Source organism: Podarcis pityusensis (genome assembly GCF_964106645.2).
Source record: "Podarcis pityusensis genome assembly, chromosome: 1".
Taxonomy (NCBI): Eukaryota; Metazoa; Chordata; class Lepidosauria; order Squamata; family Lacertidae; genus Podarcis; species Podarcis pityusensis.
In genome coordinates, this window is record NC_138028.1 from 104,753,041 (window position 1) to 104,766,065 (window position 13,025).

Genomic DNA, 13,025 nt, shown 5'->3' on the forward strand with positions numbered 1-13,025 from the left:
ATGCCAACGATTTGTTTTTCCTTCCAATAAAGTCAGCTAGAGGCCTGCGGCTGGTATATTCACTGGCAAATTGCAAAGCATACCACCCTAATCTGCAGACAATCTCCCTGCCATTTCCATGTGTGCCCTTCCCGCCTCTGTGATGCTTGCCTAAATCAGCCTTCTCCAATGAGGTGCCATCCAGCTGTTTGGGGCTACAGCTCTCATCAGCCCCAGACAGCATTGCCAGCAGTCAAGGATGATGGGAACTGTAATCCAATCAGCGGCAGAGGAAGGGGGGTGCAGTGGGGGCAGTCCACCCTGGGTGTCACCACTGAGGGGGGTGACAAAATGCCCGGCAGCACTCACCGCGGGGCCTGCAGTGTGCCCAAGCCACGTGTCTCTCCTGGGAGTGACGTGGTGGCTCTGCGCTGCCCCAAATGGTCTGCCCATTGTCTCCCCCTCAGCTGCAGGGCAGCTGAGTGGGATGAGGCAGGCAGACTCCTCAGAGGCCCCACGGAGCATCCTGCCCCAGCTGGCCCCGCCCCTGCGTGCAGAGCACACACGCTGCCCCAAAGCGCCCAATCGGCTTGCTCCGCCGCTGAATCCAATTACATTTGCCAGATGACCTCTCACTTAAACGCCACCCCCGGAAATGAACAGTACAGAAGAAACCGATACCTAAACGGAAAAAGTAAACGAATAAAAACAAAGCTAGGTTGTGGCTTAACACGTATGAACAGCAGATTTAATAAAGATTCTGTAAAACAGTTTTGATACACTGCATTGAATGTGTTTGCCACACTCATTGTCTAGTCTAGACTTTAACGGTCTGGAGTGTGCAGTCTGTTTGCCATAGTAATAAAAAGAAGAGAAGGAAAGGTGCTCAAATCTTACCTCACTGACCAAGTCCTTCACATGCTTAGCAAGTTTCAAGGCCGGTGTCTGATCCCCAGCATGGTGATGGGGTCTTTCCTTGGTTGCAAGTTCGACGTACAAGTACTGGAGAAAGAGAAGAACCATAAATTGTCAAATTATGCTCCACACACACAAGAGGCCTTGGATATAAGCGATTCAGTCCTTCGCTCACTGCTTTTTGCAAACTGAATCAGTATATTCCTGATTCAGTATATCCATTCTGACTGGCAGCACCTCTCTGAGGTCTCAAGAAGAAATCCTTTATTGCCCTGTTATCTTTAGACCATTTAATGAACGATGCTGACGAGACCTTCTGCACGCAAGGAATGTGCTCTATCACTGAGCCACAGCCCCTTCAACTTAATTTTTCCCCTAATTAATTTTTATTGATTTTCAAAATTTTAACATCCAATTAATTCAAATTTAACATAAATTTTAAAAGTTGGTTTCCCAGCCCTTCACCCTTGATGCTTCTTCACCCACCCTCCTTGCTGCATTGTATAACAGTATTTTTATCTCTTTCCCAATTAAGACAAATAACATTCCTGGAGGTGGCAGACACCCTGAATAATCTACTAGGTAATGGGGACAATTACAAAGCACAGGAAACCATCTAGGCTATGACAAAGGACAGGAAATGATTTGTAATTGTATCCACACAGTTTCAAAGCACATATTGATGGGAGGAGGAAGAGCTCTGAATATATCCATTTTGATGTGCTGAACAGATTCAACAGTGGTAGTTGGTGCTGCAGTCACATGGCATAAGCTCCAGTAGGAGACGATACAAAATCTGGCAAGTTCTTCATTCCTTATTGGAAATGAAGAACGGCCCTCCAGCTGTTTTGGGACTACAATTCCCATCATCCCTGACCACTGGTCCTGTTAGCTAGGGATGATGGGAGTTGTAGTCCCAAAACAACAGGAGGGCCACGTTTGGCCACCACTGCCTTATTACTTTGACAACATTAGAAGAAGATTGGAGAACTGTGCCAGAGTTATGTTTTGACGAGGTTTCAATAATATTACAGTTAGTGTTGGGGGAGAAATTCAGTTCAGTTAGTATTTTTAAGTGAAATTAACTAAATCTCGCTTCCTCAAATGGTACACAAAGCCAAAGACAGCTATCCTTTGAAAGCAGCACTTCGCTTAATTTTGCAATGGAGTTTTCCTACCAAATAGTGGGCCGGTTCACACCCAGCACTAAACTAAACCATGGCTAAGCTCAACATACATAGGCATGCAGGTTCCCAGAGTGGAGATTGCAATTGCATCGCTCCTGTTCTGTTCCTGTGGCTGCCGTAAGCCAAGACATAGTTTGGCTCCGCATGCTATTTAAACCCAGGCTCAACGTTGCAAAAACATATGTGTCAAGAGAAATGTGCGCTAAGATACTGACATATTCATGCAAAGGCAAATTGAGGTGGAAATATGGAAAACTGGACTTAAGCTTGGCAATATGAGAAACAGACAGAAACCAAAGCTGACAGATTTGTCCATCCACCCCTAAGTGCAATGGAAGTTTATGAACATATTGATTACCTATCAATATTTACTAATTTGGGTGGAAACATTTGTTAAGGATATGGTGCTATCACAAAGACAGCTTGTATAATGAATGGGCAAGTGCAGATTGCTTTGTATCAGACGCCCCAGAAAATATCTAGAAAGAGTTGTGCATTATTGAATGAGAATTCCGCATGTACTATCCAGCTTCATTTCTGTTCAGTAATGGTTCTTACCTTACTCTGTAGTTTTTGCCCTCTTTTGGCCCTGTTGAAATCTGGTGTATCAAGAATAGATGTGTACTTGGTCTTTTGCTCCTTGCCTGCGGCTCTGTACACAAGCTAGAAAGAGAAACAACAATGCACTTTCGTCTTCCGTAGCTGGATCTAACATAGCCACATCCATTACTTTCTGTGGTTCAACTCTGAGTGAATCCGAGTTGGATATCACCCAATGTGATTAGAAGACTTTCACCCTCCACAAGTGCTTTATGACAGCTATTTGAAAAGTCTACAAATCGCTGCATACAAGATATTATTTTGATAGCTTGGTGTTCTTGTGCGGGTTCCCCACAGGCATCTAGTTGGCCACTATGAGAACAGGATGCTGGACTTGATGGGCCATTGGCCTGATCCAGCAGGTTCTTCTTATGTTCTTACATTTTGAACTTGGAGCTCCCTTGACATCACTGCTGCTTCTCACTGCCCTATTCCTATCCCAGCAAGTGGCAGCACTGCTAGTGGGTGCCTGAAGCTCCATACACACACCCTCCACCTCACACAGCTCAGTCAGTAAAGCATGAGACTCTTACTTTCAGGGTTGTGGGTTCAAGCCCCATGTTGAGCAAAAGATTCCTGCATTGTAGGTGGACTAGATGGTCCTTGTGATTCCTTCCAACTTTGCAGTTCAACTGCAAATCATAATCCTATTATTCTATATGCTGCTGCTGGCTGTAAAACTAGCTCAGCCAAAATATTCTGCATAGCATGAACCTTAACCGTGGTCTCTTGCTAAAGAACAGAGAACTTCCATCGTGCTTCTCTTCATCTGCAAGTCTACTTTAGAGCAGCTGCCGCAGAAGCACACTTAAAACGATCCAAGCATCCCTTTAAATTCACTTTAAAATGTTTCAGTGCAGAAAGGTTAAAGAACATCAATCTTACATCACTCAAATGGGTCTTCAGCTCCTGAACAGTCCTGTACACGGGAGTGTCCAGAACCACACGATATTTATCTTGTGACTTCTTTGCAGCTTCAGTGTAGACGTAATTAGACTGAAAAAGAAATGTGCTTGTGTCAAAAGAACATGCAGTCTCCATCAGACAAACAACAAAACTTTGAATCCTAACAAAGAAGATTAATGAAGTCACAGCCCCTTGCTATAACTCCACAAGAATCTCTGGAATGTACAGGTTAACAGTACAATGTAAAACATCACTTTAGTTGCTTTGTAAGTGGGCCATAACATAACATCCATTCAAACACATTAGGGTGGCTTCTGTAGAAAACGTTAGAGCCAAGTCACTAAGCATAGAGCAACAATATCTTAAAATCTGCACCCATACATCCAGTAGCGAACCTTGGGGCCTCAAATTTCAGTGGGATGCCAAAATTCCACATGCCCCTACTTCTCACCTTCCATTCTACATAATAGCTGTGGCACCCCATGCAACCATACTGATAGCTCTCCCCTAAATCTGCCTCTGATACATCTGCTTCTCTATAGCTGTAAATGGGAGGAAGTGGGGGAGATGTGCTATGGAAGAGATACTAATCAGCACACACATTTGAAACTGTAGCTCATGATTTGGCACACACACTGGTTCTGTTAGTCCAGTTGTACCAGCAGAAACCAACACAGGAATGTAGCTTGCAAGTGACATGTAGTTTGCAGGTGTTGGATTCACTGATTGCACACACTTGCTACTTGCAAAGGACAATGTCCATGTTCAGACATCATGGCAAGCCTGCTTACTATGCACAACCCAAATCAAGCCGCCTTTGCTCTTGCTCATTCCTCCTGGCTTGTGCTAGGAGATAACAAACCATAATTCCAGAGATCATTGTTTTGTTTTGTTCCAATAAAGCACAATCAGTAAGCCAAGAACAAGCCTTGGCTAGAGATCATGGTTTCTTGGGAACAAAACAAACCATAAACCCTGGTTTGGATGTAACAGGAAGCCAGGAATTGTGGAGCAAAGCACAGCAAAGTGGGACTGATTTTGCTCATGCACAGTGTTTATGTCTTACTGTGATGCGTGAACAGAGTCAGTGATGGGGTGGCACTTTTAGTTACTAATGAACATTATGACAAAGGACTGCTGTGGGATAAAGAGACCCAACACATCTAACCAAGCATAGGGCCTCACTTCCAAGAACAATGTCCACAGCATATCTAATAACCACACATAAACCTTGGTATGGCATTGCCTAGTCTGATCTCATGTCCAGCATAGTACAGTTCACAGTTTATTGTGGGAAAGAACCTCACTTTTAAATATAAAAAGGTATAACTTAAATCAAGTCAAACCAATCAAACAACAAAAAGCAATACTTGAAAATGGCAGTGTTTCACCTCTTGATTATTTGTCAGCAAAATATCAAGGAGTCGTCCAACAGAGATGGTCATGGAAAAAGAAACATACCCAGAGCTTGCGCAAATGTCGAGCACGGACCATATCAGGGGTATCATAGAGGAAGCAGCCCAGGCCTCTCAGCCACTGCAGATCAGTTTTATATTTAACCTGCCAAACAATGATAAGGATGTAATACCATATCTATTACATAAATAAACCATCATATTATGTGTTCTAATCATAGTGTTTTGAATAATTATGCAATAACTAAATAGTTTTAAAAGATGGCAAAGAAAAGATGAAAAAGAATATAGAATGAGTGCATGAGACACACACACACAGAGAGAGAGAGAGAGAGAGAGAGAGAGAGAGAGAAACTAACTAAGTAAGAGTAGGAATTGAGCCACTAATGCTACTAAGTCCAAAAGCTTACATCGCTTGTAATCTCTCCAACGTAACGGTTATGTATTGTCTCCGGTGTATATGGCAAGGAAATCATGTGCCCCTGCATCTTAAAGAAGTCAGTCTTGTAGATCAGCTGAGATACAAAAACAAAGGGGGTGGGTGGAGAATTAAGGTGATTTTCCCCCCATCACATCAGACATTACTGGAATTTATCTATTTATTTATTTTTAAATGTATAAGAGAGGCATACATCACTGATGGATTCCTGGTTCGTTTTAACTTGGCGAATCTCAGGCGTGTCGGGCGTGGTATGAATCTTATCCTTGTTTTTGTGATATACTTCCCTATAGAGCCTCTGTAACAAAAGAGAGGGAGTTATTGCAGATGGTACTGAAACCAATAAAACAAAAGACACCTTGATCTAGAATTCCATGGCCTGCCTACCACTGCTGGGAATCCTGCAGGCAATACTTCTGCTCACCCGCCCATTCAGTCAGTAGAACATGCTACTCTGCACCATCAGAGTGAGGCTGGCATAAGTCCATGAATGGAGGCCGGCAGAGCTGAGTAGAGGGATATCTCAGCCCAATCCAATCCCCCAGTGCAAAAGAGGTTTGAACTGCAACAGCAATTTCTTGGGAGTAAGCCCCATTGAACTCAGTAGGACTTACTTCTGAGCAGGCATGTGATTGTGCTGCAAAGTCTACCTTCGACAGCGAACATTTGTTTTCTTTCTTGCAAAACAACTTTCTATTTCTTTTGTTGATTCAAGTAAGTATGCTTCTTTAATTTGCACTCTGGAGCAAATTGGTTAAGTTTTTGCCTGGTTATGGGATCTTCTCTGTTCACATTGCTTGGCCAGTTTGGCCAGGCTCTAAGATTTCAATGAGAGTGACTAGAATTGCACATTGGACACTGACCACCTGTAACAAGGCAGGAGCCTGGAAATATACTGACCTCAGTAGGGAGAATAAAACTACCATAAGTCTGTATCTCTTTCTACCCAGGCCCAGGCAGTGAATCAGGAAAGTTGTAGCAGCATTGCCCATCAAGAAGGAACCAAAGAGTGCTTCACACTTGATCTCATGGGATCAGTGTAAGTGTGCCCCTTTCATTACATACCCCAATAACAAACATTTATAATAAGGGGAGAGTCATCATTCAAACTATGTTTACATTTAAGTCATTAACTATAAAAAAAACTTACGTGCTTATTAAGAGATTTTACAGAACATGGGGTCCGGAGTGTCTGACAAAATCATACCATGGTTTTATAATGAGTTGCATAAGATTCCAACAGTGATCTTATTTTTTAATTTTTGCATCATCAAGTACCATATAAATGCCAGTTTCCTTAAATACTATTCACATTACCTCATTGAGAATTTTGTTGACTTTCCTTATGTTTACAAATGGAACAGCTTTGGGTCCAAAATTGTAACCTTTATCCTTGATGTGTTCATAGACTTCCTTGTATTTCAGCTGAAATCATACAAAAAAAAATCAGAAAGGTATGTATTTTAGACACAATAGCTGTTTATAATAGAACCTAAAAATGAAGTCATACCATTTAGCAGAACATGAATATATACTTACATCCATGCTAACTTTTAAGGTATCTAGGATTGTAGTTCAGCCCTCTTGTCCATTTCCTGATACCTCCCCATTCCCTTTCCTTGCCTTATTAACACCCCCCAAGATCCTATGGTTTGGTTGCATTTTCCCATTTTTATAAAATAATATAAAATTTATATGGTCATGTTTTCAATAAGTATAATATTGCAACCACAATTTTTGTAACTGAACATGTATCTATTTATTCATGCAACTATATTTATTTGGAATAGTAGTATGAGTTAAAAAACGATCCACCACTCACATAACTGCCAAGGTATTGGGCATGTTTAGCATGCTTGAAACCAGGGGTATCTGGTGGGAGTTTGTATCCAGTGGGAAGTGCATGCCAGCCAGCTTTTCGGTAGAGACCCTGCCAAAGAAAAGAAAATTCATGACAATGTTTAAATACTGATTTTGCAATGAAGTGCAACACTATGAATACATTCCCTCTCAATTAGGTATTGAGCATTCATTCTCATTTGCTTGGGGGTGGTTATATGATATTGTGTCAAGCGGTGGCTATCCCATACTTCCTGTTGCTTTCCTTTCCACAAAAAGTCTAGGGTTGTTGTTGTTGTTTTAATGGATTTGTTGCACAAGAGCACCAATAATTGCTCAACTTGAATTTTCGAGTATGCACTTGAACCCCACCCACAAAGCAGGAAAAAACTGGGGGTAGCTCCAGCCCCAGCACTTACTTCATTCTGTATCCTGTAAGCATGAGTTGCCCGCTCCAAATCCACCGTCTTATCTGTTGGGGTGTATTTCCCTTTGACATTGTGCACATAGTCATGGCGGTAAACGGCCTAAGGAACATAGAAAATGTAAAACGGATGCTGAGTGATATAGCAAAAGCTTATGTGCTGAATATGGGCTGGGCATAAATCTGGAGAAAGCAAAGTATCAGTAACATTAACAGTAATAGTAATAGTAATTTGTACCCTGCCCATCTGACTGGGCTGCCCCAGCCACTCTGGGCAGCTTCCAGCATATATAAGACCATAATAAAACATTACACATTAAAAACTTGATTGCTGGGGTAGAGGTATGGCACCACCCAACCACAGAGGTATTGTGGGGATTAAAGGAGGAAAAGTGAGAGCCAAGTACACCACTTTGAGTTCCTCAGAGAAAAAGGTGAGCCGCCAATGCAATAAATAACTAAATAATAAAACAACAAATAAAATAGGAATCTGCATACAACTGTAAACTGGATCTGGTGATTAAGGGGGGTGGATGGCTATGAATGCTGACTGAATCTCTGAACTATCTCTGAACAGGATACATAGCCTACTAACTAATTGGCTGGTTTGATGTGCATTACTAAGGCACTGCTACTATTGTTAATGAGAGCATAATTGAAATGTGGGGGGGGGGGAGAGGAACAAATATTATGATTAAGCTGCAGTGAACAGAAATGGAGATCCTTACCTCACTCAGATTCATGGCACTCTGGACATTCTGAACATAGAGAGGTGTGTCGGTGACCACGGTGTAGTTGCTCTCCATTTTCTTGGCCTTTGACTTGTATTTCAACTACAAGAAAGAGAGAGAAAGCACCTGAACCTTCCCTTTCTCATTCCCACCACTGACTTTGTCAAATGTCCCACCCATTCAGCAGCTTTTCTTAAGGCACTCCAACCAACCACTCCTCAAATATGCCAGCTATACCTGGCAGCTGCCCTGAAATAAGAAGCCTCTCCTCCAACTTCCCAAGAAGCTGAAGTAAAACTCCAAGAAGAGGGAGAAGCAATAATGATAACAACAACAATAATAAGGCTGCCACATTGTTTCAGTCCTGCCTTATCATCATGATCATCATCGTCATCATTAAACCTTTTATTGGCATCACATACAAACATCCAAAACAAATCAGTACAGAATTACCACTTCCCCAGTGGCACAAAACATTATCAGCTGACTATTGTATCCTGCATTCAGTTAATTAGCAATTTTTAAAAAAATATCAAAGGAAGTTGAAGAGAGGGGAAAGGAGATGTGTGTATTCCTAAGTCGCCTGAATTCAGAGGAGATAATTAAGTTTACTGTTAAAGCAGTGGTGCTTCTGCTTTTATAGTAGGGAAACCACAGCAAAAAAAATAAAAACAAAAACAAATAGCAGATTGTTGTATTATGTAGGTTTTACTGAGTGGCAAAAGTGTGCAAGGCTGACTGACAAAAGTGCAGTCCGATATAAAATACATGAAGCAGACAGCAGTCAGCTTTCAATTCAACCTACTAACCATGCCCCCAAAAGAGCTGTAAGAGGAGTTTGAAGGAGAGCTAGGAAGGAAGCTTCAGAACAAGCAATTTGCTATCACCAGTTGTACTCACGTCATTACGAAGGTCATAGGCATGTTTGGCATGGAGAATTTCAGGGGTGTCCCAGACAAAGCAACCTATGCCTTTGAGCCAGTTGAGGTCATCTTTGTACACAATCTAAGGTATTGTATTAAAAATAGAGAAGAGTGAGAATTTCATAGCAAAACATAGCAAACATTCATTATACACAAATCAAGTAATTTAATCATGATCGAAACTTTGCTACATAATGGAAACCAGCTTAGAGCGTTAGCATTAGTTTCCGTTGGCTGCCATTATGTTGTTCGATTTTCTAAGTACTCCTTTCTTCAGCAACCCGCTGTTTCCTCAGATTCCTGCTTTTCAGCCACTTCCTATTTAGTCCTAGTAGTAAAACTTGTATTATGGTCAGGTTGATTCAAATGTCTGTCTGTCTGCACACAGACAGCAGGCGCATGAAAAACTGAAAATGTTTGCTGCAAAAACTTCCAGATTGAAACCCTGAAAAGGTTCTCTGTTCGTTAAAAGCCCAATTAATTGTCCCTTGGAAGGTAAGCATCTCCTGCATCCACCAAAAAGGGGGGCGGTGACTGACACCGGTCGAGAGGCAATGAACACAGCCTGTAAGCTTATAGATGTACTTTGTCACACCATTAATGCTCCTTTTCCTGTCATGTGCAAATATAATAGTTTTTCCAAAGGCAGACCTGGTATCATTTGCAAACTTACATCACTCAGCTGGTCGTTGACTTTCCGAGCAAGAGCATTGGCATGAAGATCTGGGATGTTGGCCCATTCATGGAGACGGATGCGATAATCGATTTCACTGACTTTCTTCTGAGTGCTCTTAGCTGACACTATGTCCACCATGTCTGGTGCAGTATGGATTTTGGCCTTGTTCTTTTCATAGCCTTCTCTATATAAGCGCTAGGGTAAAATATTATTATTATTATTATTATTATTATTATTATTACTACTACTACTACTACAATTATTTCTTCTAACCCACCCTTTATCCTAAGGTCCCACAGCAGGTTACAACCACTAAAAAATTATATATTAAAAACAGTCTAAAACAAATTACAATCCCATGAGTTAGCTAACAACTAACAAACAATTCATGAAGTCGTATCTGAGTAGACCAGAATATTAGCTTTCAGTATTTTTTTATAATAATAATGGGAAGCTTCTAATAATGGGGGGGGGTTATAAATAAGATATTAAACCACGTGAAGGGTGACAATCTGGCACAAGCATGACATCATAGGAAACTACAACTCTAAGGGGGGAGACAGCAGAGTGGAGTGCCTGCTTGACCCTTTTGGTTCCAGCCATTCTTCTGCTCAGAATCCCAGGTTTTTCCATCCGTGAGAACGGAAAACCAACCCATAATGAAATCCAATGGCACCTGCCTTCTTTTAGAACAGATACCACTAATAGAATAGATTTCTCCTCCCACCTGCAGCTCTTCATATGCCTTCAAAACCTGCTCTGGAGGGTTGGGAGAATGTCTGGAGCAGATTTAGAGCTTGAGTTTGGACTGCAAGGCAGGAGGTGGGAAGAAAAATTGGCATTGATGTCATACTATGGAACTCTGTGTACCTGTACATTTAGTTTGGCCCTTAGTGATCTACATGCACTTGTGTGAATGAAGGTGACCTACATCAACATATTGTTATAGCTCCTGGGTAAATCACCCTTTGTTAAGCTGATTATCTGATACCTGCAATGATCAGCTGACTTTCCGTGAATGGATACAGCTAATGAATTGAAATTACTTTTTCCAACCCATCACCAAGTAGAGGGGCAGAAAACTATGATGCTGCAGTTTGAGCAGTTAAGAGAGACAGAGAGTTGGAAGTTCTTCTGCTGAACTATGCCTGAGCAAGAAGCAGCCTGCAGGAGGCTACAGAAATCTGGGCAGTTGCCGTCTTTGTGAATCTGATGCATGACTCGTGGTTGTGCTGACCACTATGGCAGTCTCTTGCTTCCAATAAGTTCTCCTCTGGGCACAATAAGTCCCCAGCATGCTCTCTTCCAATGAACACTAAATCCTGTAGCACTCCCATCTCTTGGGGAAGTGAGGGGTGCTAAATAACATAGCCTTTCAGTATCTAAAACCAGCTATTAACGGAAATAATCTGATTTAAAAAGTGTAAGACGGCACTTTTCTTATTAGATGTTATATCAGAAATAAACCTTACATCAATATTCAGCTTGCCAACCCTTAGGCATCTGGCAGTGTTGGGATCATCCTGAACCCCTCTGGGTAGAGTATAAAGCGCTTTAAACCGATCATACTCCTCTCGATACTTTACCTATGTGGAAAAAGAAAATGGAAATCCAAGTTACTTAGAATGATACATCATTCGTACGACATCTTTAGGAATGTGTTGCTTGGGTACACTTACAATACTGGCATTGTGCTTCAGTTCTTTGGCACGGACAAAAGGCACAGCATCGGGAGGCAATGTGAAACCAGTGGCCTTCACTTTATCCCAGGCGTCCTTGTACAGGTTCTGTAGAGGTGAGAATCAAAGCACTGCGGTCTATATATGCTACTATACACTAAGGCTTTGTCTACACTGGAGCACCTGCCTGTCTCCCCATTAATGTAGGTGTGTCTACAGGACGTCCTCCCCATCAAAGTGTTCTCCTGTCCTCTTCTTTAAATGTGGGGCCTTTTGTTCCTGGGAAACGTTGAAATCCAAGGATTAAAAATCCCACATTTAAAGGGGGGGGGGGCGGATCTGGGGAAATGTTGGGCTGCTGAAGATGTCATGTAGATGCCCTTACTGTTAATGGGGACAGGAAGGTGCAAATCCATTTTTTGCTCTGGTGTAGACAAGCCCAAATATTTTGAGCTGCTTTAGAGTCATCTTCTATGAGGCCCCAAAGCAGTAAGAACCATGAGTAAGAACCAAATATTAAGACACCTTTTCTGCCTTTTAAAGCAGAAAGGCCTAGAGCTACACGTTCTTTCACATAGTCAGGGAAGGAAACAATTGCTTAAATTCACACAAACAAAATGGATACTAAAAATCATGGCCTTCCACACCCCAACTTAGAAAAGGCAACCCAAAAGGAAAGAAATTTCAACACTAAACCTCAAGCTCAGGTTTGATCTGTCATCCTTCAGGATGGGGAAATTCCATAACTTTTGGAGCAGGGCTGAAAAACTTCACTTTCTCCTAAGTGTATTGTGATTAGCCACAGGTGGCAATTTCAAGAGGCATGCCAGATTGTAGGGATGTAAACCCAGGTATGCTAGCCCCAAGTCATGCTGTGTTCCAACGTCAGGTGAAAACATTCCCCTTTTGCTGGGTCCTCAGACAGCAGTAGCAATATGCTGTTAATCAGAGACCTGTGTACTGTGAATTTTAATTGAAATAGTTCTAATCTGTGTACAGCACTCTGCATTGTTGCTCCGTACTTTGGGTTAAGCCTCCCTGACACCGTGTGAAGAGAAGAAATAAATATTGGCTAGCATACTCAGGTACTTATAGCTAAAAGAATTCCAAGATAAACCACCACCCAAAAACAGCCCATCTCATTAGCCCCTGAAAATAAAGTTTAAACACTCACACTACTGAAAAGGTGCTTGAGGTTCTGAATCCTATCATGATCAACTGTTTCCAAAACTGTGGTATATTGGTCCTTCATTTTATGGTATTGTTCTTTGTATTTCACCTATAATCAAAGGCAGATTCAGTCATTACTGTA

General features: G+C 41.8%; 1 protein-coding gene across 49 annotated transcripts in view; it reads right to left on the reverse strand.

Moving 5' to 3' along the window:
* The window catches only part of NEB (nebulin), a 159,629-nt gene that overhangs the window by 49,581 nt on the left and 97,023 nt on the right, over positions 1 to 13,025 (reverse strand). For all 49 annotated transcript variants that reach the window (XM_081004288.1, XM_081004289.1, XM_081004277.1 and 46 more), the window contains 15 exons: positions 12,888 to 12,992; positions 11,714 to 11,821; positions 11,507 to 11,620; positions 10,032 to 10,229; positions 9,336 to 9,440; positions 8,433 to 8,537; positions 7,700 to 7,807; positions 7,264 to 7,371; positions 6,759 to 6,866; positions 5,635 to 5,739; positions 5,413 to 5,517; positions 5,049 to 5,147; positions 3,567 to 3,677; positions 2,640 to 2,744; positions 877 to 981 (listed from right to left, as the gene is read on the reverse strand). In XM_081004288.1, coding sequence (XP_080860414.1) covers positions 877 to 981; positions 2,640 to 2,744; positions 3,567 to 3,677; positions 5,049 to 5,147; positions 5,413 to 5,517; positions 5,635 to 5,739; positions 6,759 to 6,866; positions 7,264 to 7,371; positions 7,700 to 7,807; positions 8,433 to 8,537; positions 9,336 to 9,440; positions 10,032 to 10,229; positions 11,507 to 11,620; positions 11,714 to 11,821; positions 12,888 to 12,992 — 1,689 coding nt within the window. The remainder of the gene's footprint in view (positions 1 to 876; positions 982 to 2,639; positions 2,745 to 3,566; positions 3,678 to 5,048; positions 5,148 to 5,412; positions 5,518 to 5,634; positions 5,740 to 6,758; positions 6,867 to 7,263; positions 7,372 to 7,699; positions 7,808 to 8,432; positions 8,538 to 9,335; positions 9,441 to 10,031; positions 10,230 to 11,506; positions 11,621 to 11,713; positions 11,822 to 12,887; positions 12,993 to 13,025) is intronic.